This window comes from Pseudopipra pipra, chromosome 15 (assembly GCF_036250125.1).
Source record: "Pseudopipra pipra isolate bDixPip1 chromosome 15, bDixPip1.hap1, whole genome shotgun sequence".
NCBI lineage: Eukaryota > Metazoa > Chordata > Aves > Passeriformes > Pipridae > Pseudopipra > Pseudopipra pipra.
In genome coordinates, this window is record NC_087563.1 from 11,996,739 (window position 1) to 12,024,737 (window position 27,999).

The 27,999-nt window shown below is 42.8% G+C and overlaps 1 protein-coding gene across 1 annotated transcript; it reads right to left on the reverse strand.

Annotated features, from left to right (window-relative positions):
* Positions 1 to 36: 36 nt before the first annotated feature.
* Positions 37 to 27,999, reverse strand: ITK (IL2 inducible T cell kinase). The gene is made up of 17 exons (XM_064671935.1): positions 27,718 to 27,999; positions 17,200 to 17,304; positions 15,593 to 15,674; positions 13,810 to 13,938; positions 13,294 to 13,334; positions 12,788 to 12,939; positions 12,276 to 12,341; positions 12,042 to 12,096; positions 9,900 to 9,979; positions 9,117 to 9,253; positions 8,271 to 8,345; positions 7,407 to 7,578; positions 6,439 to 6,655; positions 5,647 to 5,711; positions 5,440 to 5,558; positions 2,769 to 2,926; positions 37 to 2,223 (listed from the first exon to the last, which is right to left on the reverse strand). The coding sequence occupies exons 1-17, from the start codon at positions 27,886 to 27,888 to the stop codon at positions 2,152 to 2,154; spliced, it is 1,896 nt and encodes a 631-aa protein (XP_064528005.1). The 5' UTR covers positions 27,889 to 27,999; the 3' UTR covers positions 37 to 2,151.

The following is a 27,999-nucleotide window of genomic DNA, read 5'->3' on the forward strand; positions in this document are numbered from 1 at the left end:
TCAGAAAGCCAGAAAAAGCCTGTTTGCTTCTTGGTGGGAAGGATTTGGAGGAACAGCAAACTGTATGGTTATAATTGCATGAGGATGGTTTTTACATTTTTGCTAACATATAGTGAATCCCACAGTTGGGACTCAGCAATTTTATTGTTTGTAAAAACGAACATAAACCATCACAATATCATTTTGTGCAACACACTCTAGCTAATAAATATTACACATATACAAATATAAATATAACCTCAGTAAGATCACCTAGCAGAGCAATATTGCTGCTACTAAATAGCAATGTCCTCAAGCTCAACAGACCCCTGGTTCCTCCAAGGATGATGAGGGCAGCAAGCCAGAAGCTTAACTTTGTGAGCCTGCAGAAACCCCTGCGACAGAGTGTGTGAAGATGTATAAGGCAGGAACTGATGCCTTGCCCATATCCACATACCTGAAAAGATATTCTGGCTCCTAAAAGCTACCCTAGAACCATGGGTCTGAAAAATACCAAAAATAAAGTTGCCTTCTGTGAAGAAATAGTTCAACACAGGATATGTTAGATCATGGGATTACATTATTTCCTTGTTCCATTTTTGTTGGCAAACATATTTGAACCTGACTTCTGTAATTGGAGATTCTGTAAAAGGAGATTGCTGCTGGAAGTTTGCACCTTAGAGTTTTTGTAAGCTGCTGTCACATAAGGTTTCCTTGTGTTCTCACCTGCCCAAAACAGAGAAGCATAAAAAATACATCCTGCATATATGCACATATCATCCGTGAGCCCTCTTGACTTCCCTAGTTATTGTTAATGCTTAGCAGAAAGTCCTGCACTTTACAAATTTACAAATTCTGCAGGACACCAACACCCAGACATTTGGTTTTGGGGTCAGTTATGTCAAAACAGTGTCTCTGTCTTGCAGTGGAAATACAGATTTTAGTTTAAATACCAGGAGATGGATTTTGTTTATACCTTCTTCTGCCATCACCACATAATGGAGATGTGGAGAAAGAACCCAGGCAGTCCATTTGCATTGGACTTTTTCTTTGATCAGTCCCTTTGTTCACAGAGGAGATGGAAAGGTCTTTACTTTTGATGATTCAGTTACTCTTTGAAGTATGAGAAAACTCTTCTCATTATCACCGGTGCACTGAGCATGTGCTCTGCATGTTTTTTCCTCATGGCTCCCTTGTGAGCCCTCCAGCTCCTTTTTTCCAAACACACCAGTTCAGCAGTAGATTCCTGTACCTTTCACAGGTAATCAGATCCCAGAACTCTGTCTTGTCCTGGACTGGAAACACATAGCACTCTGCACTGCTCAGTCCTCCATGCTTTGTTCAAATGAACTGGATAGAAGTCATGTATTAATCTTCTGATGTAGAAAGACTGAAGAAAAAAACAATATAAACGTTCAGCTTTGACTTCCCCCCATTTGATGTCTCCATTTGCATCAGAGTCCCTTTTTCTCATTCACTATACAGTGCAATCTGAGACAATTTCAAAACTCTTCAGCACGTTCCTTTTTCACTTTCTCTCTTACAAACTCTCGTGCACACACAGACACCTCTTCAGTTTACCAGGTATCTGAATCCTGTTCCTGTTATGCCACAGCTGCAGAAAAAATCATGCAAGGGAAAACAAAACCACCTTAAAATATCGGTGTCAGAAATGCAGTCACTGTTCCTATGTTTCCCAGGCTTATTCATGTTCAGAGTTTCAGGTCCAGCCCACTCTGTATTAGAGAGCTGTGGAGATGTCTAAATGTTCCTCCTCAGTTAAAGACAGGTTTTTCTTTTCCCCAGGGAAGACCTTCATTTGGGAGTTCACAAAACTGGAACAGCAATGTCAGATCTCTTAGTTTTGAGGCTGTATCTTCAGGAGAAATACCTTTGCTGGATTGTGTGGTTCAGGACTCTGTGCTCAATTGCTGCTTCTGCTTTTAAGATGCAAACCACATTCTTGGCCAAACCAAAGCCTATGTCTGTCTAGGCTCTGGAAGACCCGGGGATATCTCGTCTGTCTGGAAGTACCAGCCTCTGCCCTCTCTTCTCCCCAGGCATATGGCAAGTGTTTATGGTGAGAGGATTCCTGTTAATGCTTTGTGTGGGGAAAATCCAGTCTTCTCTTCTCTCAGGACTCTCAGCTGTGCTGAGTGAACAGTGCCATGATTACAGATCATACTCAGAGATTTCACTCAGCTGGAACAGCAGAAGAGAAAAGGGTGGCCGCTCGTCTTTCCTCTGAGCAGGGAAGAGAAGAGAGAGGAAGAACATTTTTGTCAGCTTGCGAGGAATGGCAAGGTTAGCAAGGAAAATCTTGTGAAGAACCTGAGTATTAACAAAAATACAATCTATCTCTATAGAGAAAAAGCCGATGGAAGAACCAGCTTCCTTCTCTGCAGTGTTTCTTTTCTATTAGCAGTGAATTTTGTCTCGTGGACACTAAGTACCTTCTAATGGCTTGGCTGTCATTTTTACCATCACTGTTAGAACTCAGCCCCACAGATCTGCAGCTTTCTTAGGAAGGAAACTTTTGAATTAACTAGAGTTAGGTGCACTACATGGGCTCCTTAGAGAAGTCAATGCACTCTATAGAAACAGCAGATTAAATTAAAGGCAGAGAGACCAGAGTTTGCTTGCTGGTGCAGATGAAAGCTACAGTGCTTCACATCCAGGATTTTATCTTTTGTTAGCATGTGATGTGTACAACTCTCTCTCCTCCTTTAAGCCAAGGGAAAGAGAGCTCTTGTCTTTGGGAACTAGGACTCTCCCATGACAATACTAACCATCCTCCAGCAGTGGCTCATGACATCATAAATTGCCTTGGAGGCCAGCTTGGGTTTGTAGAGCCGAAATCCTGCATTGATTTCTTCCACCACTTCTGCATTGGTGCGATTCTCATAGGGGATTTTACCTTCACTGAAGACCTCCCACATCAGCACTCCTAAAGCAAGGAAATGAGAAAAATCACAAAGAAGCAAATAAAATCCTCAGCAGACCTGTGGCCACCTTCCACCTGTTCTTCTCTGCAGCTCAGCCTTGGTGTCAGCTACTTGGAAAAGCGTTTTCACTTGGATTCTCAGTACACATCTGAAAAACCAGGCAGGCCCTACCACAGCTGTACAGTTCTACGATGCCAGCCAGGATCTCTGCTGTGCACTGGGATGTGTGGAAGTACCAGTTTGACTTCTCTGCATCCTACTTTGTCATAGTCTAGCACACAGGGATGTCTTTCCCCATGAGTCAGATGCTGTGTTATGTGTCAGAAAGCAGAGTATGTCTTCTCCAAAACTGTGAAGAGGGAATGCTGTGCATGTGCTCCATCCAGATGTGTAATCTGGGAAAGAGAACCTGCTTTTTGTCACTGATTCAGTTTATCTATTTTTGCTTCCAGTTAATCACATACAAGAGACATGTCACTGATGTTCCTGCCTGCAGTGTGTCCTGTACCCAAAGCTGTTAATTTTGGCAAGACTCAGTAGCAATAAAGCAATATGAACTGCTCCATTCCTGTTAGCCAGCTTAGTGCAGGGAACTCCTCGCCTGAAAAATGTCCTGGGTGGTGTGATTCGCTGGGATGAATTCACATGCACTCATAGTGAAATTTCAAAGGACTGAGGCACATTTTTTCTCTTTTCCTAAACAGTCAAATGTTTTCCTATGATTGCTGTTCAGAGCAGTACAGAAACTCATGCTTCTCTAGTGTGGTGGAAGAGAGACAGGCAAAGACAAAAAGACTGAATACACTGCAGTTGGCCTCCAGGTCAGAGAGGGTCTGCAAACTGAGTGAATACAAGGCATCTGGGTTGCTATTAGCTTTAATTTCTTTGGTCGCCTATTATGCCTCACTGAGTAAACTGTGTTAGAAAAGGGAGACAGACTATATATAGACTGTTCTGAAATAAAGTTGTGCAACTCCACAGTTGCACAGTTGCACACTCAGCTTTGCTCAATTACACCTGCTTCCATCTTTGACATCTTCAAATAGGAAGATGCAAAGAGACTGATACTGGCCCTACTGAAGAAAAAGCAAAGTAGTTGTACTCCCCAAGTGTGCAGATTCCTGCACTGGGAGCTTCTCACACCCATTTTGTTCTCCTGGGCACAGCAGGATTTCAGAGCTGGCAGAAGAGATGAATGGGCTGCGGAGTAGCAGAGCAGAAAGCTGCTCACAGTCATGAGACCATGAGGAATCCTCTTATGCAAACCCCACTGGATGGGGAGATAACGAGTCTGTGAGATGTGCAGACGGCGAGTTGTACATCTGTCAAAGAAGGACTGACCAACACAAGCAAAGTTCACCTATATTTCATTCAGATCTGAAACTGGAGTAAGCCAACTTCACCAGGCTTGGCTTGACTGTAAATCAATCTGAGCACCTTCTCTGGAAGCATCTGGCTCTCAGTGTACAGGCCAGTTTCCGATTTGTGAAGCAGAAGAACATTCCTACCAAAGTAGCACCTCTCCCCATGTCACTGCCACTTCGCTGTGAGGTGTCAGCAATAGCTCCACTGACAAAAGCTGTCCCTTGTCATTACATGGTGAGTGCTGACAGCCTCCTCCACATGCCAGGGAACATGGAAAGAGGAATGGTGCTCTCTGAAGCATCTCCCTGCTGAGTTTGTGAAGGAGGCTGTGTGGGTCTGAGCACCCAGTGCCCACCACGCTGCTCGTAGCCCACCCCAGGAGTGCACAGCTTCAGGCACAGCAGAAGAGATGGGAGCCACAGCAAAAAGCAAGGAAAGCACAGCATTCACAAGCACAGACTAGGAAAGGTTATAATCCTGCATTATTTACTGCTGGGCCTGGAGCTGAGTGGCACCCCATTGACTGTGTGCTGTGCACAGCACACTGCCCCGATTCACTGCGGTAACAGAGATTTGCATGTTGGCTGGAGAGGGGCCAGGGCCATGAGTGTGCCAGATCTACAGCCCAGGGGATAGCCTTTGTTATGGCTTTGGGGAGAAAATATACAGCAGTGTTCTTATCTGTGAGGGTCCAGAAGGGAGACCAAAGAATGGACGCAAATCATAAAACAATGCATTGGGGAGCAGGAAATGAGGTGAGAAATGGGAGCAGTGAAATTATATTTTCAGATCAGCATAAAGCAAATGGACTCAGCAGAGCAAACTTGGAAAGGCAGAGGGTTTGAGTGAGGAATCAGTGCCTAGGACTGACATGCAAAGAGATGGACTGCCTAAATATTATCCCTTTCCTCTGCTCTGTTCTCCTCTCCTCTGTAATCTCGTCAGTGGCTCTCTAACTTTTTCTTGGACACTCCTGCTATGTCAGCAGAAAACACAGTTCATTTTTTGATATGATATAGCATTGCACAGCTATAGAACACCCTAAGAATCCAGAGGATATAGTGTTTAGAAGAGTTTACTTAAGGACTGAGCCCTTAAGTTTTCTAAGCTGGGATTTGTTGAATTTCTTCCATTTTGACAAGTTTCTTACCGAATGACCAAACGTCAGATTTGGTGCTATAGTTGCTGTAGGAGAAAACCTCTGGAGCAGACCACTTGACTGGAAACTTGGTACCCGAGGAGCTGGTATACTGATCATCCAGGACAATCCTGGAACAGGAAGAGAAGGGAGAATGCTGAGTAACTCCCCATCCCATGACAACCCTGCAGGGACCGTGCACGGCCTTAGTGGTATTACCTTGACATCCCGAAGTCAGACACTTTGACCACCTGGGATTCCCCCACCAGGCAGTTCCTGGCAGCCTACAAGGAAAGAAGGTGCAAAGGCAGCAGGTCAGAGCTGAAAGACTGACCTGTGGTGGCTTTTATCCTGGCAGAGCAGATATTGCTTAAAAAAGAGCATCAAAGTGACATTGTGCCATACAAAGAGGACAAAACCCTGAGCTTCTCATGCTTTCAGTACATTTTACAGCATGTCCCTGTTGCCAGAAAAGCTGTTCAACCATCAATCTGACTTTCAGGCCCTTATTGCCCAGAAAGGGCAGAGAAAGACCCTAAAATATCCACAGCTACTCACAGTCCTTGCTCCCTAGTGAAACAGCCACAGTGACCAATGGACCTTAATTGAACACCATCTAATTAAAAGTATTTGATCATCAATGCATGTTTATACATGAATTATGCAAAAACAGGTTGTTTTTTTTTTTCCCCACTGATTTTAGACATGAAGAGGAGTCAGTACCCAGGAACTGTGGCTCTTGGGAAGCAAAAGAGTCCACTCAGGAAGGAAGAAAAACTTTATAGCCTTGTTTCTTCTCTCCCAAACACAATTAAGGGAAATAAATTAATCAGCAATCCAGGGGTTGGGTTTTTTTTCCCTAAAGTATTGGTACTGCTTCTGCAATAAGGGCAGATACAGGATCCCCTGTAAATACGTAGGAGGAGTGTGGAAGCTGAAATTAAGGAAGGAAGAAAGCACAGGAAAACATCCACCCAGAGCAAAGAAAAAGTCTATGTGGGACCAACATACCAGGTCTCTGTGGATGACAGAGTTTTGTTCCAGATAAGTCATTCCTTCACACACATCTTGGCACATCCCCAGCAGGGTTTCCTTTGAAAAAGTGCCCCGCTGGCTCCTGAGGTAGTCGGACAAGCAGCCATTCTCCATGAACTCAAACACCAGGCATATGGGAGTGTTCTCAAAGCACACGCCATAAAGCTGGACTAGCTTGGGGTGAGACAGCTTCCTGTGGGATAGGGAGGGAAGGTGGAAAAGAATAGGCTCAGTGCCTTCTATTCTTACAGCGACTGGTTAATACACAGCTCCATGTGCCACTGTGCTGCACCCTGCTCTCTGCAAAGGCCAGCTCTGCACATGGGTAGACCAAGTCTAATGTCAAGTAGGTCTAAGTATCATCCCTTTCTAATGGTAATGGTCACCAAAAGACTTTTCTGCATGGAAAATCATACAATCAAACAAAAATAAAATCAATTTCTGTTTGCTTTGAAGGGAGGGAAATGCAACAAATACAAATAAAGTCAATAAAACCAAAGAGGATATATTCAGTTTTGCAAAGCAAAAAAACTTTTACAGGTAAAGATTTTCAATAAAATTTCCCTCAAATTGTAAGATATTTCTCCATCTAATTATTTTTGACAAAAACCACTTTGCTTTCCAAAATGCACTATCAATGAACCCTGCCTTCTTCAACAGCAGAGATCTGGAAGAACATTCTGGATATTGATAGACTTCAAAGCACAATAATTCACCTACACTTTGAATTGCCTTCCTTTGTAGCTGCCAGGGCTCACCTGTCTCTACTATTTAGATACATAGCAGATAATCAAAGTTTGAATTCCCCATTCATATTCCTGGCAACACTTTAGTTCAATCTTACAAATCCCACAGTGGCTGATTTTCTTGGTGAATCTGCTACACTTTAGTTCAATCTTACAAATTCCACAGTGGCTGATTTTCTTGGTGAATCTGCTACTTACATCAAGACTTTAGCTTCCTCAATGAAATCCTCTTCAGACATTGCTCCCTCACGGATGGTCTTTATGGCTACTTTTGTCTTGTCCAGCAAGTAGCCAAGGTAGACCACCCCAAACTGACCACTGCCAATCTCCTGCACACGGGTGAGCTCAGAGGCATTAATGACCAATTTTCCTGTTGATTGTAAGGGGGAAAGAATAAGGATTGAGCAGTAGGATGTCAAACAAAAAGCTTTTGTGGGAGATAGGACGTGGTGTGAGACTTTCTGTCTCTCCCTCAAATTGCCTGTCTGACCTTTGATAGCTCATTTGATTAGCCCATGCTGCAGGTCATGTTCAAGAGTAGGAACAACAACATCCCCTTTTACCCCTCCTTTGTCTTGTCTATCCAGTTCTTCAGGAAGGATTGTTTCTGCCATACATATGTGCACTACTGAGCACAACATGGGGTTTGAGTTTCTTTGATGTCTCCAAGAATTACAATAAGGATGATACCAGCAAAAATTCTGTTGACAACAATACTCAAATGGAGGCATCTTTCAGGAGAGACTCAGCTTTCATCAAATTGTGCTGTGATCCCACTCCCATCCCCTTTGTTCAGCATTCATTTTAGTATTTAATGTTGACTTCATTGAGACCCTGGGATTCTCATCACTCCCTCAAGGCCCTGCATTGTCGGGTCAGTCAGTTACCAATGGTAATGGCAAAGGTGATAATCTAGTGAACAGTGCAGTGTAAAGATCTGGAGAAAGCTATTTATTATGGCTATGGTCACATGAATATTCATCAACATCCACGGGGATATGCAGGATCAGCCAGCTAACCAGGGAGGAATGTGATTCCCATGCAGTCATGAGGGTACCATACCATAGCTCAGCCCTGCAGTGATCGGGGCCTTCTTTCTCCACGAAGACACTGCATACCTGAGCCGAGTGACGAGACCTGGGGGACAGAGGGAAAGGGGGGTCCCAGTTATTGTCACAGCCATGGGCAGTGTGGCTGTCACTACCCCAGGAGGCAGTTTGGATACTCAAAGAAGGTTTATTGTATTGAGTTCTCAGCTCCACTTGAGGGCAGCTGAACTTCTGCTCAGACTGATTTCCTGCCTGTGAGAAGGAAGCCAATTCTGAGCAGTTTCAGCTTGTTTTCCATTTTTGCTCTGTCAGCAAATGTGAGCTATGAGTCTCTATTAATTCTGATGAATTTCCAAATTATACCTTTTATTTTTAGGGTATTTTTGAAGTCTAGGGTTTCCTGTAGTACTCCTGCACTGTAGGGATGGGAGTCTTTGGTGACTCCCATGTCTGGCTATGGATCCTGGCCATGTCCCTGACTTTGTGTCAAGTCAAGGTCCAGGGATATATCACCTCCAGGGCAAGAAGGCCCTGCTGTGTAATTCAAACAAGTAGCTTGGCCTGGCAGTGGTGATCCACTTCCAGGGCTCTCCATGGTATGTCATTATGGCATCTGTGTTGGCCACAGTCAGCCTTAGAAGGACAACTAGAGTGAAGATGTAATGCTAGAAGTGGAAACTGGCCTGAAATGGTCATTTTTCTGCCATCCAAGTGCCAGGATAAGTGAAAGAAGAGGTGATGCCATTTAACACTTCATTGTGAGGACAGAGGGCTTGGGAGCCTTCCTTCACTCAAAACAGCCACCTGGCTGCATGGGGTAACCCAACAACTTCCCTGGTCAGCTTTGGCCTTCACTCACCTCCTGCATTGTGCTGGTGGTAGTTGATGAGGTCAGGGATGCAGTCAAACACGTGCTTTTCTGCCAAGTAATACCGCTTGGGAAAGTCAGTTGTCTCATTGATGTGATAATGCTTTATAACAGGATTGTTGTCTGTGCTGAAAGAGAGGAGATTTTCTTTGAGGAAAACTAGGTTGCAGCACAAAGACAGGAATCTGGGGTATAAACAGAAGAGTAGCAATTGAGAAAAGGGGAAAACCTTCCCCCGGAATGAATGGGAGAGGAGCAAGGAGTGAGTGCAGTTGCTAATTAAGTCTGTGTACTTGTATGTTTTCCTTTTCACTCATAGATGGTCTCATCTCTAGAAAGGCTGAGGTTTCCTGATAAGACAAGGTTAAGTATAAGTTTCTCCACCTCTTCTTTGTGAAACAAAAGCTTGTGCCCCATTACTGAAACCCTTTCACTAAACTTGTGCTACCCACCTCTGATGAGTCCAGCACACAGTCCATGTTGATCCCATGGACACTTCAGCTGTGGGGACAATTTCATCAGAATTACAACCCCAGTGATGTCTAAGGCACTATTTATAGGCACATATTTAGATGCAGGGAGAAGTGGAGCCTTTAAAACACTTTGCGACTGGCAGCTGACTCTCTGCCTTTTTTGGAAGTGTTTTCCTCTGTCATTTTCATGAGCCTTCTGCTCTCTCGTTATAATGCCAAAACAACTATACAGAGATTACACACTCACAGAAGCCGTTTCATTGATGTAATTGATGTGAAAAGCTGCTGAGCTCAGCTGTACCTTAATGCTTTGGTGAAAACAGAGACTGTGTACATGCCAGGCTGCCTCGAATCTCTCACCATGAAGGCGCCTTCCCTACCCTGGAACAGGAGCAAAGGAGAGAAAACTGGTTAGAGACATAATGGAAAAAAAGAAGCAGGCTGGGGGCAAAGCTGTGCTAATTTCAGCCCTGTCTACTGCTCAGTCATGAGGATGTGCTAAACGTGTAGGGAAAAAAAGAGCCTCAGCCCACTGACAGAGCTTGGGGTGTCCCACGCACAGCTCTGGTGGCTGCCCAGGGCCTACAGGTACACCCCACTGGTGTCTCTTGGGTGCTCTGTGCTTTTAGCTCAGTTTCCTCTCAGAGCTCTCAGAGGAAATGAGACTCAGGCACTTGTGCTGAGTTCATGTGACTGTGCCTCTCTGTCCCTCCAAGCCTCTCCTAGAAATTCTGAACCCATTGATTGCCTTCAACCCTATTTGACAGAACATGTGTTCAATGAAATGTGCATCCGAGTGGAAAGGCAAACCCCTCTGAGTGCTCTCTGTTGAGCAGCCACAGAATGAGAGCACAGTTTATCAACACAAGAGAATCCATATGGGAGTGTATGAAAGATAATTTACCAACGTATCCCAATTGGGAAAGCTTGGACATGATGCTGCCCTTTCATAGGTACACCAGTCATCCAGTATCTAAACATAAATGTGTAGGAAAGCTTCCTGCACTCTGGCACTCACAGAATAATTTTTCTTTTTAACTTTTCATTATGATTGTTTTCTACTCATCTCAGTGCTAACATGTCTCAGGCCATGATCCCGCAGGGCCAGACACTGATGGATCCGATGGCAGTGGAGGAGGTTTAACATCATAGTTTTGATGGAACTTGCTGCACTGGCCTATATATTGATAATAAAAACATGTTTTACTTCTGTTTGCAGATAAAGATGCTTTTCATCTGGCATCCCAAGTGCCTGATTATTTCATTCCCTCCTTTGCTTTACATGGTAGGTTTCCTCCATTTTATATGCCTTCTACTCACCCACAACACTTCATGGAAACCTAATGCACCAAGTGCACCCTCCCTTGGACCTCTTCCCACCTCCCCAGAGGACTGATCAGCTCCAGTATCTGCACAAGGCAATATCCAGCACAGGGAAGCTCTGAAAAGGGTCTCTGTGCTGCTGTAGAAGCATCTATATCATGCACAGTGAGGGCTTCAGGACTCATTTCCCTGGCAAGTATCGAAGGTAGGCAAGTTTTGGTGACAGCATCCTGCCTGAGTTTCTTTAAGCTATATTTCTGTCCTTCTTTCTCACTTGACACCAAGCCTGGCCAAAGATCACTCTCAAGCTTGGCCACGTTTTTTGGGAGAGCTGTGAGGGTTGCAAAGCTTTGAACCAGAAGCCTCTGCAGCCACACAGGGGTAGTTGCCATAGAAAAGTTGTGCTGGTAGGACCAAGAGGAAAAATAAGATTATTAAACCGTGTGTGGACATGTCCTGTAGTAGTTTATAGGAGCTAGAAGAATTTTTAAAACCACACAAAACCACTTTTATTTCCATAAAATACTGTCATTCCAAGCAACAACATCTATTTGGGGCACCTGTTAGCATAAGAGCTTATTTAAAAACTGAGGTTGTGTTTGTGTGGAAAATCTGAACAAGAAGGTTATTCTTTATATTTTCAATACAGTTTTCACTGGAAAACTCTGGCTCAACTGAAAAATTAAAGATGTGTTCTCACTTGCACACAGACATACAAAACTAAAAACAAGCTCCAAACCCATACTTTTGGCTTTTATCCAAAATATTTCAGCATGATTTCGCTTAAATTTTCAGAGAACTAATGGCATCCACGGGCCTCCTGCAGAGACTGAAAAGATGAGCTAGTATCACAGTTTTCAATTGACACAGTGTTCTGAAGCAGTGTTTTCTACTAGCCACAGCTATTGTGTGTGTTTGGCTAAAACAGGTTGGCGCAGCTCTCTGCCCATGCTCAGCAAACATGGAGGTAAGGGGGTGGTGCTGGTGGTCCTTTATCTGGCATCTCACACTAAGGCCAGTAATGCAGTAGGATTCAGCTCTCTTACACAGAGCAGCCCTTGCAGGCTTCATTTGTCATTAATTAATTACTATTTCCCATCCACCTCATCCACTGGTTTACCTCATCCCTGAGGAGAGCTTCTGCTTTGCTTCTGCTGATGTTCTTGTTGTACCACCTGAAAACATCAGAAGACTCTGAGTCAGCGTTTCCAGGCTAGGAAGGTTTCTGCTGAAAAGCTGAATTGAGTGTCCCCAGGGCCAGTGCTGACATGTGGTCTGGAGTAGGGGCATTTGAGGCTTGGAGCTTCAAATCCAGGGCACTCAGAGGTACAAGAAAAACATAGGCACAACTTACTCATACATTTGCAGATTCTCAGGTGATTTTTCCACCAGGTAGCTGCTTGGCACGTAGCCTTCGTGCCTGTTGAGATGCAACACAGTGTGAGTGTGCTGACAGACAGGATTTTCTCTGCATCTGTAGGAGTCAGCCTTGAAAGATTTGCCTGCTCATTGCATGATAGCAGTGCTGGTTGTTATGTATTTAGCAGGGTTACTGGAGAAGAAAACAACTGATTGCACCTCTAAACTTCTGGGGAGTTTCACAATTTTTTTCCCCTACGTGTATCACAGCAAATATCAGCCTGAGAGAAGGACTGTTTATTTCTTTAAAATTCACTTTTCTTCAGCTGCCTGAATACAAGCAACATTAAAGGGAAGACAGTTAACCTACATAACCTTCCATCACTTTTTCCCTGTATGTTAGAAGATGCTTTGCAAAAGTTGAACAAGGGGCCAGCATGTGTGTTAATGGAAGAACAAATTGGATTTACAAAGGATTTGTAAATTGACTGTTGAAAAGGGACTTACCCATTCTTATCTTGAATCAGCCACCAATGTTCCTCAGAGCTGTCAATCACATAATATTCCTCGTTATATTGTAAAGTCAGCTCCTGTGGATTCTGGGCTTCATAGTCATATATGGCTATGACCAAGGCTTCCTTGGGGTATAGAAACAATTCCTGCACAAACAAGGCAAAAGGCTTATCATATTCATAAAACCCAATGGCATACTCTCTAAAATGATATTTTCCTGGCAGCACTGGTATCCTCTGGGCTCAAAAGCCTCAAGGCTAGGAAAGCACTCCAGAGCATCTAGTGGGGTATGGTGGCAGTGTGAGAATCTTTACCACTTTCAAACAATGAATTTCATATAAAAATTTCAGTTGCACAGAAAATGCCCAGGGAATGTTATCACAGGTGAAATTCTAGGTCACTGCACTGTGGTGAACCTTAATGAGGACACATCCCCCACTGGTAGTTAATCACACAGGACAGGACACTAAGGACAGCTTAACATGCCTCACTGCACTCACCCAGTTATCTTCAGGAGTGGGAGGAAGAGGCTTCTTTGAGGCTGAAATTAAATCAAGAAAGATAATTTGAAGTTGATCAGGACAAAACCAGTGGAGAAACCATCAATGTACTGAATGGATACAAGTGATACAAACCCAGTGAATAGCAAGCCTTGGACTTTTAGAGCAAGACATGGCAACTGCACCTACACAGTGAATCTCAGCCACACAGCAGGGGTTTGAAACTGGGGTTCAGATTGCTTAAGAAATCACCCAGACACAAGGCAAAAGTTTATTGGGTGAGGAATGATTTACCACTTATATGTGTTTTCAAGAGACAAAGTCAGGATTACTCTTGGCCACTGAAGCCACAGAGGAAATATGGTTAGAACAAAGTAGGATGTCCTGCAGCAACATGTTTCTTGATGGAAATGTAACACCGTATTTTTTGATGTTCTATACAAGACAGATTTGATCCTTTACTTTCGCTAGGAATAAATGTTTGCAAGGTCAGGATGGTCTTAACAAATCCCATACCATTTTTGGAGGGATCATACTCCACACAGCCAAGTGCCATCTTCTCTGTCTGAGCACAGCATCTCCACTTGCCATCTAACCAAAAATCTGGATGACACTTTGAAACCAAGCTGTTGTTGTTTCTAGTTTCTGGAAAACATTAGGGGAAGGAGAAGGGGGAAAATTAATTTATCTGCATCCACATCAGCTCTAAAAGACATCTAGAACTAAATGGAAATAATCTGTGCTTTAAAGAAACTTCTTATTCTTGTAAAACTAAGCTTTGGTGAACATTATCAACCTCCTCCATTAATGTCTCCCTTTCTGCCAGAAGGAGTGAATGCCACCATCAATGTGGAGGAACAGCCTCCCAGGTGATGGTGGAGCCCTTATCTCTCTACTGTGGTAGAAAAGAATCCTACCAGTATGACTCTTTAAAATGATAAAACACCAAAACCAGAGAAGGAAGGTCACATAAAAAGAAATAAAACCTGTCAGGCCATATATTGATGATTCCCAGCACACTTGCTATTTTGTCTTGGTGTTCAGAAGGAGCTGTACAAGCATTCACCAGCACTAAACATTTTTTGCACTTATAAATACCAGTCTTGAATATCTGCATGAATTATTAAAGTCCTTCTTTTTTTAAGCTCAAGCTCTCTATCTGCAATCATAACTTTCATGAACAGAAAAATTCTGCAGGCCTGTTTCAAGAGACTGTTCAAATTGTCCAAGGGAGGGGACAGTCTAAGAATGTTGAATGAGAAGAGGTGATGAAGTAGAAGCTTGGAGCAGGTGCATTCCAGAAGGGGAATAACTGGTTGCAAAGAGTCAGAACTTCATAACACCTCCATCAGGCCCAATGTTTTCAGAGGGAACAATACAGCAGCTCATGCTATAAAGCAGGAAAAAGCTGTGACAGTAGCCTGGTGCAGTTTCATGTAACTAAGTAACACCACCCTTACATCAAGCATTGTGCTTCGTGTCTGCCTGCAGTGGTTCAGTGCTGTGCCTTCGCTTCAGCACCACGGCAGCGAACCACAGCACAATTCAGGAGGGGAACAGGAAACGAAAGCTGCCCGCAAAAATGTTTCTTAATAGTCATGATTCTCTAAGAAGATTGTCATCAAACAAACAAACAAACAAATCTATTAATAAAAGGCAAAAAATCTTTTATGTAGAAAGGATTATTTAAAAAAATTAGCCACAGTAAAATGCTTGTCTGTTGCTGAATAAGAAACCTCAAATTACAGAATCACAGGATGGTTCAGGTTGGAAGGGACCACAGCGGCTCATCTGGTCCAACCTCTCTGCTCAGGCAGGGTCATCCCAGAGCACAGGGCACAGGATTGTGTCCAGACTGTTCTGGAATTTCTCCTGTGAGAGAGATTCCACAGCCTCTCTGGGCAATCTGTTCCAGTGCTTGGTCACTGCACAGGAACAAAGCTCTTCCTCATGTTCAGGTGGAACTTCCCGTGCATCAGTTCTGCCCATCACCTCTTGTCCTATTGTTGGGCACCCCTGAGCAGAGCCTGGCTCCAGCCTCTTGTCACCCTCCCTTCAAACACTTACAGACATTGATAAGGCCCCCAAATAAAGCACTCCCTGTCCACATTTTCCACTGCTGCTGAAAACACACCCACCAAATTTACAAGCAGTTTGAGTTTATAACCCATTACCACTTTGCCTGCTCAGATACAAGACATTGACTCCTCTTGCACATTTTCTCTGCATTATAGCTTGTGAGAAAACCGGTCAGACATAAGTAACTTCAACGAGTAGGTGTGCACAGGGGTTTTATTACCTTCCTTCAGCGTGAAGACCCATCTCTGCCGGCTCTCACGGTTGGGTGCAAACACGTAGAGTATGTAGCTATCGTGGACGATCTGGAGAGGGGAGAAAAGAAGGGAGCCAGCCATGAGAAGCAATCCCAGATACTCTGGGCACAGTGGAGTCACCAAAGGAAACAGGTAGCAGCCCTCTTACCAACAAGTTACACACAAAATGATGATGTGGGGAAGTGGAGTGACAGGGCCTGTTCAGAAGCATCTCTTAAGCTCATCCACTTTTTGCTATTTAAAATGGAATGGAAATTCTTATCAAGAAAGAATTCTAGACAAGCACTGTTTTAGATCACTTTTATGCTGTTAAGAAATGCCTGTGAAATCAACAGAGATGGAGCAATTCCAGCCTGCAGAGGATTTAGCCCATTACTCACTGGCTGCAGTTTATCCTTCTAAAACTCCATTTCTCTGGGAAAATGGAGTTTTTTAGCAGTTCCTTATAAGATACCTTCACTTGAGATCTAAGAGCCAAATTTTTTTGTGTGTCAGTATAAATCTCAAGCAACTCCCTGCAGATTATTTGAATACTATTGTTTTTCAGTGTTTTTAGTATCTTTCAGTAGGTTTATAGAGGGGAAGTAAGAAGCTGGAGCAGATGAACAATGAGCAATCCAGAAGCCATTTTCATCAACTTCACTTAATTACAAACAAACAAATGAGAGAAATACAGAAAGCTTGTGAAGTTTCAGACCAGGGAGTAAAATCATCACAAGAACAGAAATGAATCAGAAACTGAAGCAAATTACTATATTTGGGCCTAATATTTGATGTAATGCATAATCTACAGTTCTCTTTCAATGTTTAGCTCAGCAATTTCATGCCAAATGGGACCTGGGCTCATTGATTCACAAATGCTTTGAAAAACTTTGACCACTGTCTTTAAACAGAGGCTTCTACAAGACAGTAGCTGATTTTTAAAGTTTCTGCAGAGGTGTAGATAGGGCAATATTGATTATTGTCTAAAGAACAGAAAACATTTTCTATCTCAGTCTGAAGTCCTTGAAGAGTGATGCAGTTGCTTTGCATGCTACAGAGCAATAAAATAGAAAAAAGGGAGAAATAACTCCCACCAAAGTCACTCCTATTGATATTATTGTCAGGTCTGTATAATGTTTTGACAATCAAAGGCAGATTTCAAAATATGCAGTAAGCAGGTCTCCCAAAGGTGTAGCCATGAGCATGAACAGCTGCCCAAAATCACTCATTTCATGTGTATTCAGTTTCAGTACCACATAGCTAAAATGGACAAAACCCTGAGTGGATTCCCCATGTGAAAGATGTTTTTTTTCTGAACATGAGTCAGTGGGACAGCTGAATGTTGTGTTAAACATGGGATAGCATTCTATCTAATGATCCTTTCCAATTTAAAACCAATGAGTGTAAGGGTTTATGGATCTTGTAGTGACACACTGACTCCCCAGTTGAATTCCAACCTCAATCTGCTTTTTCTCCCTTCGTTGTTATTCACCCTGGTGTTGGGTTCATTAACAACTGCACTGTGAGGGAGAATTTTATTGAAATATATAGAAGTGATATCTCTATCAGTATGGTCAACAGACAGACTCACCTGGAAAGGGTATTTATACTGACAGGGAATGATGATGTCACTTTTCACAATTTCCACACATTTAATCCTGGAAAGTTCCACAGAACCCTTCAAAGTCCTTTTTTTCTAAAAGACAGAGAAAAGCACTTGGTTGATGCTAATGATTGTGCATTAAGTGAATAATTAGACAAGACTGTCATGTCCGTGGGAGATTTAATTTTAATGGAGCAGAAGCAAATTAACTGATTATATAAGACATTTAAAAGTACAAAGCATCTCATATATGGCACCTTATATGTTTTGCTCATACTCATACATATATGCACATATATATACTTCACTTCAGTACAAGGATTCTTAGAGAACCACTCAAAAACTTTGGTTGAAATTCAGCTTCTACTTTTTTTCTTCCAACAAAATGAAGTGCTCTTTTAAGCAAAAAGGTCTGTTTTCCTTACATGTTTAGTTTACTAACACTACTCTTTCATACTGAAAAGATAGAAAACAATAAATAATTTATTAAAAAAAGTTTGAGTACTGAGCATTTCAAAACTATGCATTTTATCAAAAATGTACATTTTTACTGCATCTGTTTTCCAAAGACCACAACACTTTTCTGTTTTTGTTTTGTCCAGCTTTTCAGCTAAGAAAAAAATAACAGGAAATTTTGAAATAAATAATATCCTCAAAAACTTTCTCACAAAGCTCTTTTTCTGGCAGCCTCTGCTGTGTTATTATTCACCATATGCCAGATACCTTGATCACAGTATGGGCAGTTGGGAATGGGTATGAGAAGAAAAGACATCCAAATATCCCAGCTACCTCAGTACCTATTTCCTATGGGATTCTCACCCTACAGCTCCTTGGCCAGTGGCACTGAGCTTTTGCAAGAGAGGGATGAGGTGATGCCTGCACACAGTGGGTGGGAGTGGAGCTGAGGCTCAGTATCTGATGCTTCTGCAGAATTCACTACACGTGCATTTGCTCTTCAGAGGCAAGCTAACCAGCTGGGTTTCCTGTTTTGATTCATTTTCAGTAGGGATTAAACACTAGCTGTCTCCCAGCTCACTTTGGGACACCGTGACGGAAATCAGTGAGACCTAAGAACACCAACACACTGCAAACCGTCTGTTTTTCAAACACAGGTGACTGTCAGTGAACTTCAGCTGCTCCACTGTACCTGTCACAGGTTACCACTCAGAGACAGCAAGACTTTAGCAACCTCCTTACCCTCCCTTGGACCCCAACCCAACCCTTTGTGTCTATCACTCTCCAGCTCCCTCTTGCCTCTTGCTCCCTCCATCATCACGACCCTGCAGCTCTGCCCCACTGGCAGCAGCTGTCCCCATCACTGTGCCAACCCCCACTGCTGCTCCTTTGCTATTTTACATCATCACATTCAGCCTAAAATGGGGAAGCAGCTGATGCCTCTGGAGATGGGGTGAGGTTTGCCACAGTGTACTGTCAAACAGCCTTGAAACAGAGAGGCCTCAAGGCTCCTCAAACCTCATTCTTGCATGACTGGCTGGGTGTTTTGCTTTTGTATACTTGGACTTGAGGCAAGAGAAGGAAATTATTACAGTGTGGTCTCACATTGCTCTTGCTGAACTTTGCTTGTGCATTTGGGTCTTTGTATTTGGTTTTGCTTGCAGATTAAGCAGTGTCTCTGGATTTACTGCCAGGACTGTCTCCTGCAGACAACAACTGCCTGTGTAGGTCTCTCTGGGTCTCTCTCTTTTATATCATAAACCCAAGGCTTTAAAGCTCCACAAAATGGAAATACCTATTAACTCTCAAGAGTATTGGCAAGCCTTAGAAGACCTTATTGCACCCCATTTTCACCATCCATTTCCTTTCATTCTTATCTATTCACTTTTTTCTTTCAGACTTGGCTTCCTCTGTCTCTTCTCCAAAACCTCCTCTATCATTTGTTCCGCCCCTGGGACTTCTACCCTTTTGATGAGACACAAAGCCATTTATATCCTATAAAAACCTTCAATTTTGCTAGCATTGAACCCTCCTTCATCTTATTCCTTTGAAATCCCGGGGTTTAACCACATGCATTCCTCCTCTGAGGCTCTAGGAAGCGATGCTGTGCCAGTCACAGGCTCTGCTCTTTCCCTGCAGACTGGTTTTTGTTGATACCTTTCTGGACTCTGATTAAAGACAGGGTCCAGCATTCTCAAGGAGCTTTGTGTAGTTGTCCTGTAGCTCTCATCACCTACTGTGTTCCTTTTAATCACATAATTCAGGAATGGAAGCTCCTCATAATCTCATGTTGCAGCACAATATCAGGGCGTATCTCACAGCCAGGGCATTGCCCAGCAGATCCTCAGCAGATGGGACTCTGCTGATAAAAAGCAATTACAGTCCTGTAGAAGGACAAACAACTGGAATTACCACTCACAAATTAGAACCTGGGCTGGAAACTAAACATATCCCTGCTTTTGTAATGCTTGACTGCACTTTAATCCAACAAAAGTAACTAGGCCACTTGGAAGGGAAGGGAGAGGAAAAGCCTCTTAAAAATGGTTTCTGAAAAACCTCAGAGACTTGTTCCTAAAAGGGTGAGACAAAACATGCTGACAGATCTCCATTTGTTGTTTTCAGTCTGCCCAGAGTATAATTAGGTAGATGTTTTAGCTGGTTGGTCAGGAAAAACCTCAGTGGTCTTACTGCGTACCATGTGTAGAAAGATATCCAGGGCAGGCTGCTGTCCCATGAGGAGAAGCACATGTGCTGCAGATTAGCCCATCTCATTTTATTTCTTTTGGTCCATTATTTGCAATATGGCAATTCCAGGAAGGAGAGCTAACAGCTCTGAAGGGTTCACAAGCCATATTCATTGGTGGCTTCACCTTTGGTACTTCATCTCCTCTTGCTACACAGCTCCAGCAGCTCCTTCACTGATTAATCCTTTAGTTTGTGTTTCCTGCAAAAACTAGATAACCCCAATGGTCCCTATGTGCCTTAAATACTGGGACAATTGGCCATGGGAAAATTGGCATAGCTCTGCCCTGCAACACAAGGAGGCATCTCACTGTTTGCTTGAGGAATAAGCTGCCTGGCATCTGTCACATGCTAAGACCAACCACCAACACTGCTACCCAACCATTCACAGCAGCTTTGCCTTCCAGCAAAATGTGTAACTTCTCACCAGCTCGTGGTCTTGGGCAGGGGAAGGAGCGGGGACGTGGAGCTCATGGTGAGAGGGCAGGGGGCCGTCAGTGGCCGCTGCAGGTGACACAGATCAGCACGTAATGCCACTTCCTGACCACGGCTTCACAAATGTACCAGATCTTGTAAGATATGGGGCTGTGCAGCCTGAGGAATTTGCTGCTTTCAGGCTAACACTTTGCTCTTGCTATTTGTGAAGGACATTCATGAAATGTGCTTGACCGAGCATTGAGGCTGAAGGGCTCTCGGTGGGTGATTAAAGGTTTTGCTGAACCCCACTGTGTTTATCAAAGGGCTCTGCCAAAAAATGTAACCATCAGTGCTGGGAGCAGAGGGAAAGGAGGAAGGACAAAGGCCAGGGAGAGTTAAGGCAGGGGAGGGCAGAGCCTTATCTCAAGGAGCACAGGAGGAGACCCAAGGCAGCATTTTCTGGCAGGAAGGCAGCATGCCATGTTTCATAAAGCTGGCTTCGTTCCAGAGTTGCGTAACAACTTGTATCTTGTTTCCTTTGTGCTGATGAGGGGAAAACAAAGAAATCAAGATTTATGTGGCCCCAACCTCCTCGTCAGCAGTCACTACCAAGGGCTGTCCATGTCTCAGTCTGGCTTTCCTTGCCTGGCACCACTGGTGTTTGCGTTCATCTCTGTCTCCCTGCACCTCATCCCCATCTCCTGCGTGTCCCTTCCTGTGCTATGCCAGCTGCTCCTCCCAGCCCAGCCTGGCACCCCACAGCAGAGAGGAGCACAGTCCCCTCTGCAACCCCACTGTGTCCCCACTGCATATGGAGTCCTTTTTCCCACCACGAGGCACATTCATGAGCCCGTTGCTCCCCAGTTATAGCTGGACATTTTCCCTTGGTAGGGGGGTAGAGGAAAACTATAGATGTGGTGGAGCAAGGTAGGAAATTCCAGTCCTTGGTAAGCTCAACTGCAAAAAGTTTTCCATCAATAAAAGCATTTAATTACCTTCTTTGTAGCATCTTTTTTTTTTTTTTAAAAGAATCTGAACCAAACTTCATTCTCTGTTTTCACTTATTGTCTTGACTAAAAGGAGCAATAATTAATTGGCAATTAAGTAGATGAAAGGTCTTTGCCTTGGACCTTGGCATGACCTGCTTGTCCTGTGTCACCTGCTCCCTGTCCCTTGGCTCCAGCTGGGCTCAGTATGCAGCCTGGACAGAGGCAGCAGTTTAAGTAAAGAAATCTGGAGAAAAAACATGCTTGGCCATAAGGGTATTTTTCTCTTGGCCCATCACAGGCCTTCACACATCATTATTTTCACTGAACTCCCACTTTGAGCTCATTCCAGTTCATATTGCCTCAGCTCTCATCCGAGATGGTTATCAGGGTGCACATCCCTACTATCAGCACAAGTGGTTTGACAGGAAAATCAATGTCATCATCAAGAAACAGAAAGGGAAAAATGGGAATATTCTTGGCTTTCAAATGAGCTTTCTAATATGATGGAAATAAGTCTTTTATGTTACATAAAAGCACGTGGAACTACTACTGAATACTGTATTAGTTTCTTCAAAGCTATTCTTGACTCCAGCAAAGATTGGGAGGAGTGGATTGCAGTGAATGAGGGATTCAGTGAAAGAAAGGAAGTTAAATTAACTATATGACAGGACTTTTTAATTAAAAATAGTGTAAGCTTTAAGGTCGAAATTAAAAATCAGTCAGAAAGGATGAAAGAGTATAAAGCAATGGGCAGGCATTGCAATAATGTAAGTTATAATGTTGATTGCAATTTAAAGCAAAGTCAAAGGCACTGGAAGCAAAAAATGACCACAGTAGAAAAGTCTAATAAAAAGTAACTATTGGGAAACCACATATTTATTGTCATATATTCAAATTAGAAGTAATTTCTTCCTTCCTAAAGATACAAAAGAAAATACAGGTTGAAGATTTTGTTGTTGTTCTCCAACAGAAGAAAGATTTGAGCTTCGTAACTTAAATAAAATGGAAGTATCTGACGTTTGCTGTGAAAACATTTCTCAGAAGCAATTTAAAAAAAAAAATTCTTCAAAAATTAAAGGACAATAAATACACAGACAAAGATCTAGTAGGAGCAGAACCGGACAAAAAGAAAACCGTTATAATCATATTCTGAAAGATAAAATTAGTTATTCCAGCAAGAAGGAGATGTTTTTATTACTAGACTTTAACACACATTTGTAGAGTTAAAAAGGCCATAGACACCAGACAGACAACCTGCACTTTGCTTATGGCAATCCTGTCTAGACATTATCACCACCCTGGGTCGTGCTGCAGCAGTGAACGAGAACCGCAATAGGTGGTAAATATCCAGAAAAGCACTTGATAGGATGCATTGGAACAGGTTGCCAAAAGATGTGAAATCTCTGTCCTTGGCTTTGAAGCAGTGGCCAGTCAACATTACAGCCACCTTGTTCTGGTGTTGGCGACAGTCCTGCTCTGAGTGTTGATCTCATCCTGGCCCGGAGCAAGAAATCCAACTAAATTAATTTAAGAAGTGCTCTTCAACCAGTATTACCAAGATTCTGTGATTTCACAATAGAAATGAGGCTGATTGTGATAAACAATATCAACTTTATCCTCCCTCAGCACCAACAGTACCATTTGGGTTATTAAAAAATTAATTTTAAATTTACAGATATTTACTAAAGGATTCTGTTAGGATTCATTAGACACAGGTTTGTACCTTGTCTCCTTCTTATATAGAGTTGTATTGACTTTATTACATAAAAATTCATTGCAGACAGATGCCAAGCCTGACTTCTTTGTGCATGATATGTCTATTGTTAATAATTTAGTTGGAGATACGCATCAGAAGACAAATGGTATTGCAAAATCTGGCAATCAAACAGTACTAGTTAATAAACACATGACAAGTTATGAAGAGTGATGTATCTAGTCAGATGTATTTATTTGGAAGGTAGTCTTTTAAACCATAACTAAATTCACTTTAGATGAGGATTGTAGCTTCGTGACTGCTCAGGTATTCTGAATACACAAAGCAGTGAGAAACGGTATGAATGGTCACTCTGACAAGAAGACCAGAATGGAAATCTTCAGAAGAAAAGTTTTAGTCTGTTTACATTAGAGTCTTAAGGAAAAAACCCCAAGTCTTTCCAGGGCAGGATGGACAGGTTGGATTCTGTGTAGAATAATCAATGTGATAGGGACAGTTGGACCAAGGAATAACGAGGGGCTTTTCTTCCTGTGGGTGGCTGGACTGCTGCAAGCAACCAAAGGTGTAGATAATGCAACAGAGGAATTTTTGGGATGCTGATAAAAGGCTTACCAGCCAAGTTTATTCATTTGTTCTCCTGGAAAAGAGAGAGCAAATTTCAAGGCACACTAAAGTGACGTCTTTATATCTGAGTATCAAAGATGTGAATGAAAGAGCCCAGGACAAGGCTGACTCATGCTATGTGACCTCCTGAGCATCTGACCACTGTAGGAAGAAGAATAGTGCTGATGTAAATGAAAAGAGAACTTGGTCTTTTCTGTGGGGACCTTTCATTGCTGCCTTTAAAAGTTGGACTAATAATAATCCACAAGTGCATGAAGATATAAAACTTAAAAATATTTATGTTCCTGACTTTCCCAGGTGTTAGGTGAAATTTTCCCAGCCCTGAAATACTCCTCAGAATGCCTGTATGTGGCAAGATGCCCATTTTTGAAGAGGAAAAACTGTGGTCTAGGGACATGGAGCGCTTCTCCAGAGTTGATGCAGACAGACCCAAGCACTCTGCCGGTCTGAGCCGTGCCAAGATGAGCAGCTCTGATGCAGAGATCATGTAATGGCAGAGTACTGGTGTGGTACCAGCCCAGCAGACAGTGGCCTATTCACTGAATGTGGCATCAGCCTCAGACATCTATGCCACTTTTAGACTTCAGCCAGCTTGAAACACAGGGAGAGATGCTGATTACTGACTGTCTCATGTGACATGCTGAACACTATGGAAGAACCTCTCTTTAGAGTCTGAAATACTAAACTACCTCTCTTCACTCTCCTGTCTGCTATCCTGAAGAGTTTACCAAACACCACAGGCTGTCAGGTGAATGGGATACAGGGAACTCAGCAGCTTAAGTGCTTTTGCTAAGTCTAAGTAAGGACACTGGAATTCTGTCCTAGACAACTTTCCAAAGGGATTGACTTCTCTGCTTCTTTTGCAGTATGGCAAGTGTACCAGGACCTCAAGAGTGTCAGTGTCTGCATTATCCATTATTCTAGTGAGGATCAAACTCATTGGAATAGTTAAAATTATTAGTCCCATGTGCTGGTTTACTCATATGAACAGTAGCTATAAAACCAGGCCCTGGAAACAAATAATTTTTGCCTTTGGAATTGATTTGCATGCTATAATAGAGGCAGTTCTGATGAATTTTAGTAGAGGCGGGGGCTGAATACATGTGCCTGTTATCAGGGCTTTGCTTTATGTTAAGACAGCCCTTCATTGTGCAGTGCATAATGAATTCCAGAAAACACAGCTTCTTATTGTTGTCAGTTATTGGGGGCTCATTCTCCTAATGAGACATGTAAATATCTTTCATTAATGTTAAGGGTGACTGTGTGCTTGGCCCCTGAGGAGAACAGTGCTCTCTGTCAGCTACAGCAGAAAGATGAAAATTACAACAAAAATGCCATTATAATTATTGCAAAAATTTGCCTTTATGACATCAGTAGCCTTGACAGCTTTTGGTATCATTTGCAGAATTATTCCTCTACCCTTTTGGCCTGTTTACTTCCTTGTTTTGGACTGCTACGATAAACTCTTAAATGTCTTTTTATACCCACAATTTCAAAATGCAGAGGAAGGGACTGTTTGCTAAACCCTGTTAAATATAGTCAGAACATGTAAACCTGGGCTTAATGCATAAGCATATGCTGTACTTTAGGTCACCCAACTGCAATCAGTGGGACTTCTCAAACTGTTAAGCAGTTCAGTATTTGTTTTACCTGACCTTTTGATCAGGGATTGGAGAGGTGGGTACTGTACAGTATTGAACTTTGAGTACAGTAATCCACTGGACAGCCTGGTAAGGGGTTCTTAAAGAAACTCATTGAGAACTCTCAGAGCAAACATCCACAGAGATTTGCCTTGAAAAATACATACATTAAAAGCCCAGACACCTGCTGGCCCCATCAGTCCACATGTTTGAGGATCCTCTCCATCACTGCAGCTGACAGTTTGCTGACAGAGAACAGTGATGTCCCTACTGCTCTGCCTAAACCTCCAGAGCAGAGGACCATATACAAGCTGCCTGCTGGCAATGGTGACAGTCTGTGCTGACCCCTGCCAGCCCCATAAATCATCTGAGAGAGTCCCCGTGGAGCAGAGCCAAACCTGTGCCAGGGCCTGCACCTGAAAACGAGCACTACAGATCATTGATTTGAACACCTGCACATGGGCCCTGGCCCTGGTACACTCCTGGGGATGGGCACAGCCCATGTGCTGGGCAGGGCTGATCTGAATCTTCCTGGCACTAGCAGTGACCTCAAGTGCTGTGGGTTCACGCCGTTCTCAGCACAAAATAAGATGGTGCTTGCACAGGCTGCCCTAAGCTTTCCTCTCCAGAACAGCAATGACCTGACCACGCAGGGGTCTCATTGGGATGATCTAATTTTAGGGAAGACTACTGAAGAGGCTAAGGATCAGTTCTGCGATTATTTCATAGGACAAATTCTTTTCTCCCTATTTCATGTGAAGTTCTATTCACGTAACAAGCTGATTTTGATAGTTTGTGTCAGAAAAAAATTAGCATTTCATGCAAAATCAGTCCTGTGATTACAAATCAACCCACCATCCCTTAAATGTGCATGAGGTTCTGAAGTTACATGTGTGTTTACATATGTGTTAACATAAAGTGGATAATACACCAAACTCTCATCTCACGTAGTTGACCTTTCGAAAGACTGGAAGGGAGAATTTCCAGAGACACTCATATAGTGTGTGAAATCTGTGCCCCACAGAGTCAGATTTTCCAAACTATTTCAGTGCCTAAAGATGCTGACAGACACCTACTGTGATTCCACAAAAGTATCTAGGCAGAGTGTAAGGTGAATTCATCTCAAGTCCACCAAGAATCAGAAAGCACCAAAGAAAACCAGTTGTGAAGATTTCTCTAAATACTGACAGCAGAATCACCTAGATGCTTTTCAGAATTTAACCCAGAATAATTAAGTGGAATATTTATAATGGAATTTTAAATCTTAAAAAAAAACCCGACATTTGAAAAATAGTTTGGAGAGTGGACAAAGTCTCAAACCATATATAGTCACAGTATGCAGCAATGAATAGTGTCCTGTATAAAATGGAGGTAAGAGAAACACAGACTATAAAATAAAAGCAAAAAACCATTTCACTGGGCTTATTTGAGGGAAACAGTGTGCAGGTAAAAATGGCTGTTAACCTTTAAAGCTGGTATCCAACCCCAACTAGGTTATGATAAAATATGAGGGCACATCATACTTTTTTATTGAGTTCTGTTTTTACTTAATTTTCTGCAACTGAGCAAGATTAGATGGTTTGAAGTTGCCAGTGCTGGATCCAAGGCAGAACAGTCCCCAGTTCTGCTCTGCCCTACAGTAACAGTTCCTAAACAGAGTGGATTAACAGCATGTTCAGTGACTGTTGGAAAACAAGCAATATTATTTACAATCGTAACGAGGCTCAGTAAACATCCAGCTAAATAGAAGAAGGAAATAATTCCCACTTAACCAGAACACTTAGCACAATGGGGTGCACAGACTGACTTCTAATTTTCTTTGTATTTAGCAAATCAGGGAAATGCAAACTTGAGGAAACAAACTCTGAGCGTGGATCTCATCATTACAGCCTTTCCAAAGCTAACTCCAAAGACTAGACATGCTACACGTGGCAGCTGAATTTATTTTAAAATGTAAGACTTGCCTCCTACCAGCCATTAGTCTGATGCCCTGAAGAAAATAATGAGACTGAAGATCTGCGGATGACTTTTTTCACAGATGCAATCAGGGCACACTTGTGACCTTCTCATTACGCCTCTCCAGGTCATCCCTGTTCCCATGAGAACTGCCAGGCACAGGCTCATGCAGCTCTTACACACATTGGTAGTAACAGCCCATATAAATTCCTAAAACAAAACTAGATCCTTTCTATAAAACAGCAGAGTAGTCTTATTCCTCCACGCACACCAAATACCGACTGATCAGAAGCTCTAAATGACCCATTTGATCACTTGGCAATTTTCACTGAATGGTGCTGTAGCAAGGACCAGGAAAGTCAATAAAATCTAAGAGAGGATCATCCTTCCCCTCATTACCACCCTTCCCTTCCTTTAACAAATTTCATCCTTCCCTCCATTACTCTGAGAGAGAAAATGAGGGACATACCCCGTGGCGCTGTTCGTAGTAAGCCAGCTTGGATTTGGTTAAGACAAAGAAGCGCACTTTGAAGTTGGAGGGTGAAGTCCTTCTCTTCTGCTGGGATTTTTTGATCAGCAGTTCCTCAAGGAGCACACAGTTATTCATGGCTGAGCCAAGAATGTTTGTCTCCCAGGACATGAGAAGTCTACCCTGTGTGCCCGTCTAAGAAAGAAACACAAGAAGGAAGACAGTTAATTAAAAAAAAAAAAAAGTTGTTCAAAAGGCAGCGTAGGTGCTTTGAGCTTTATC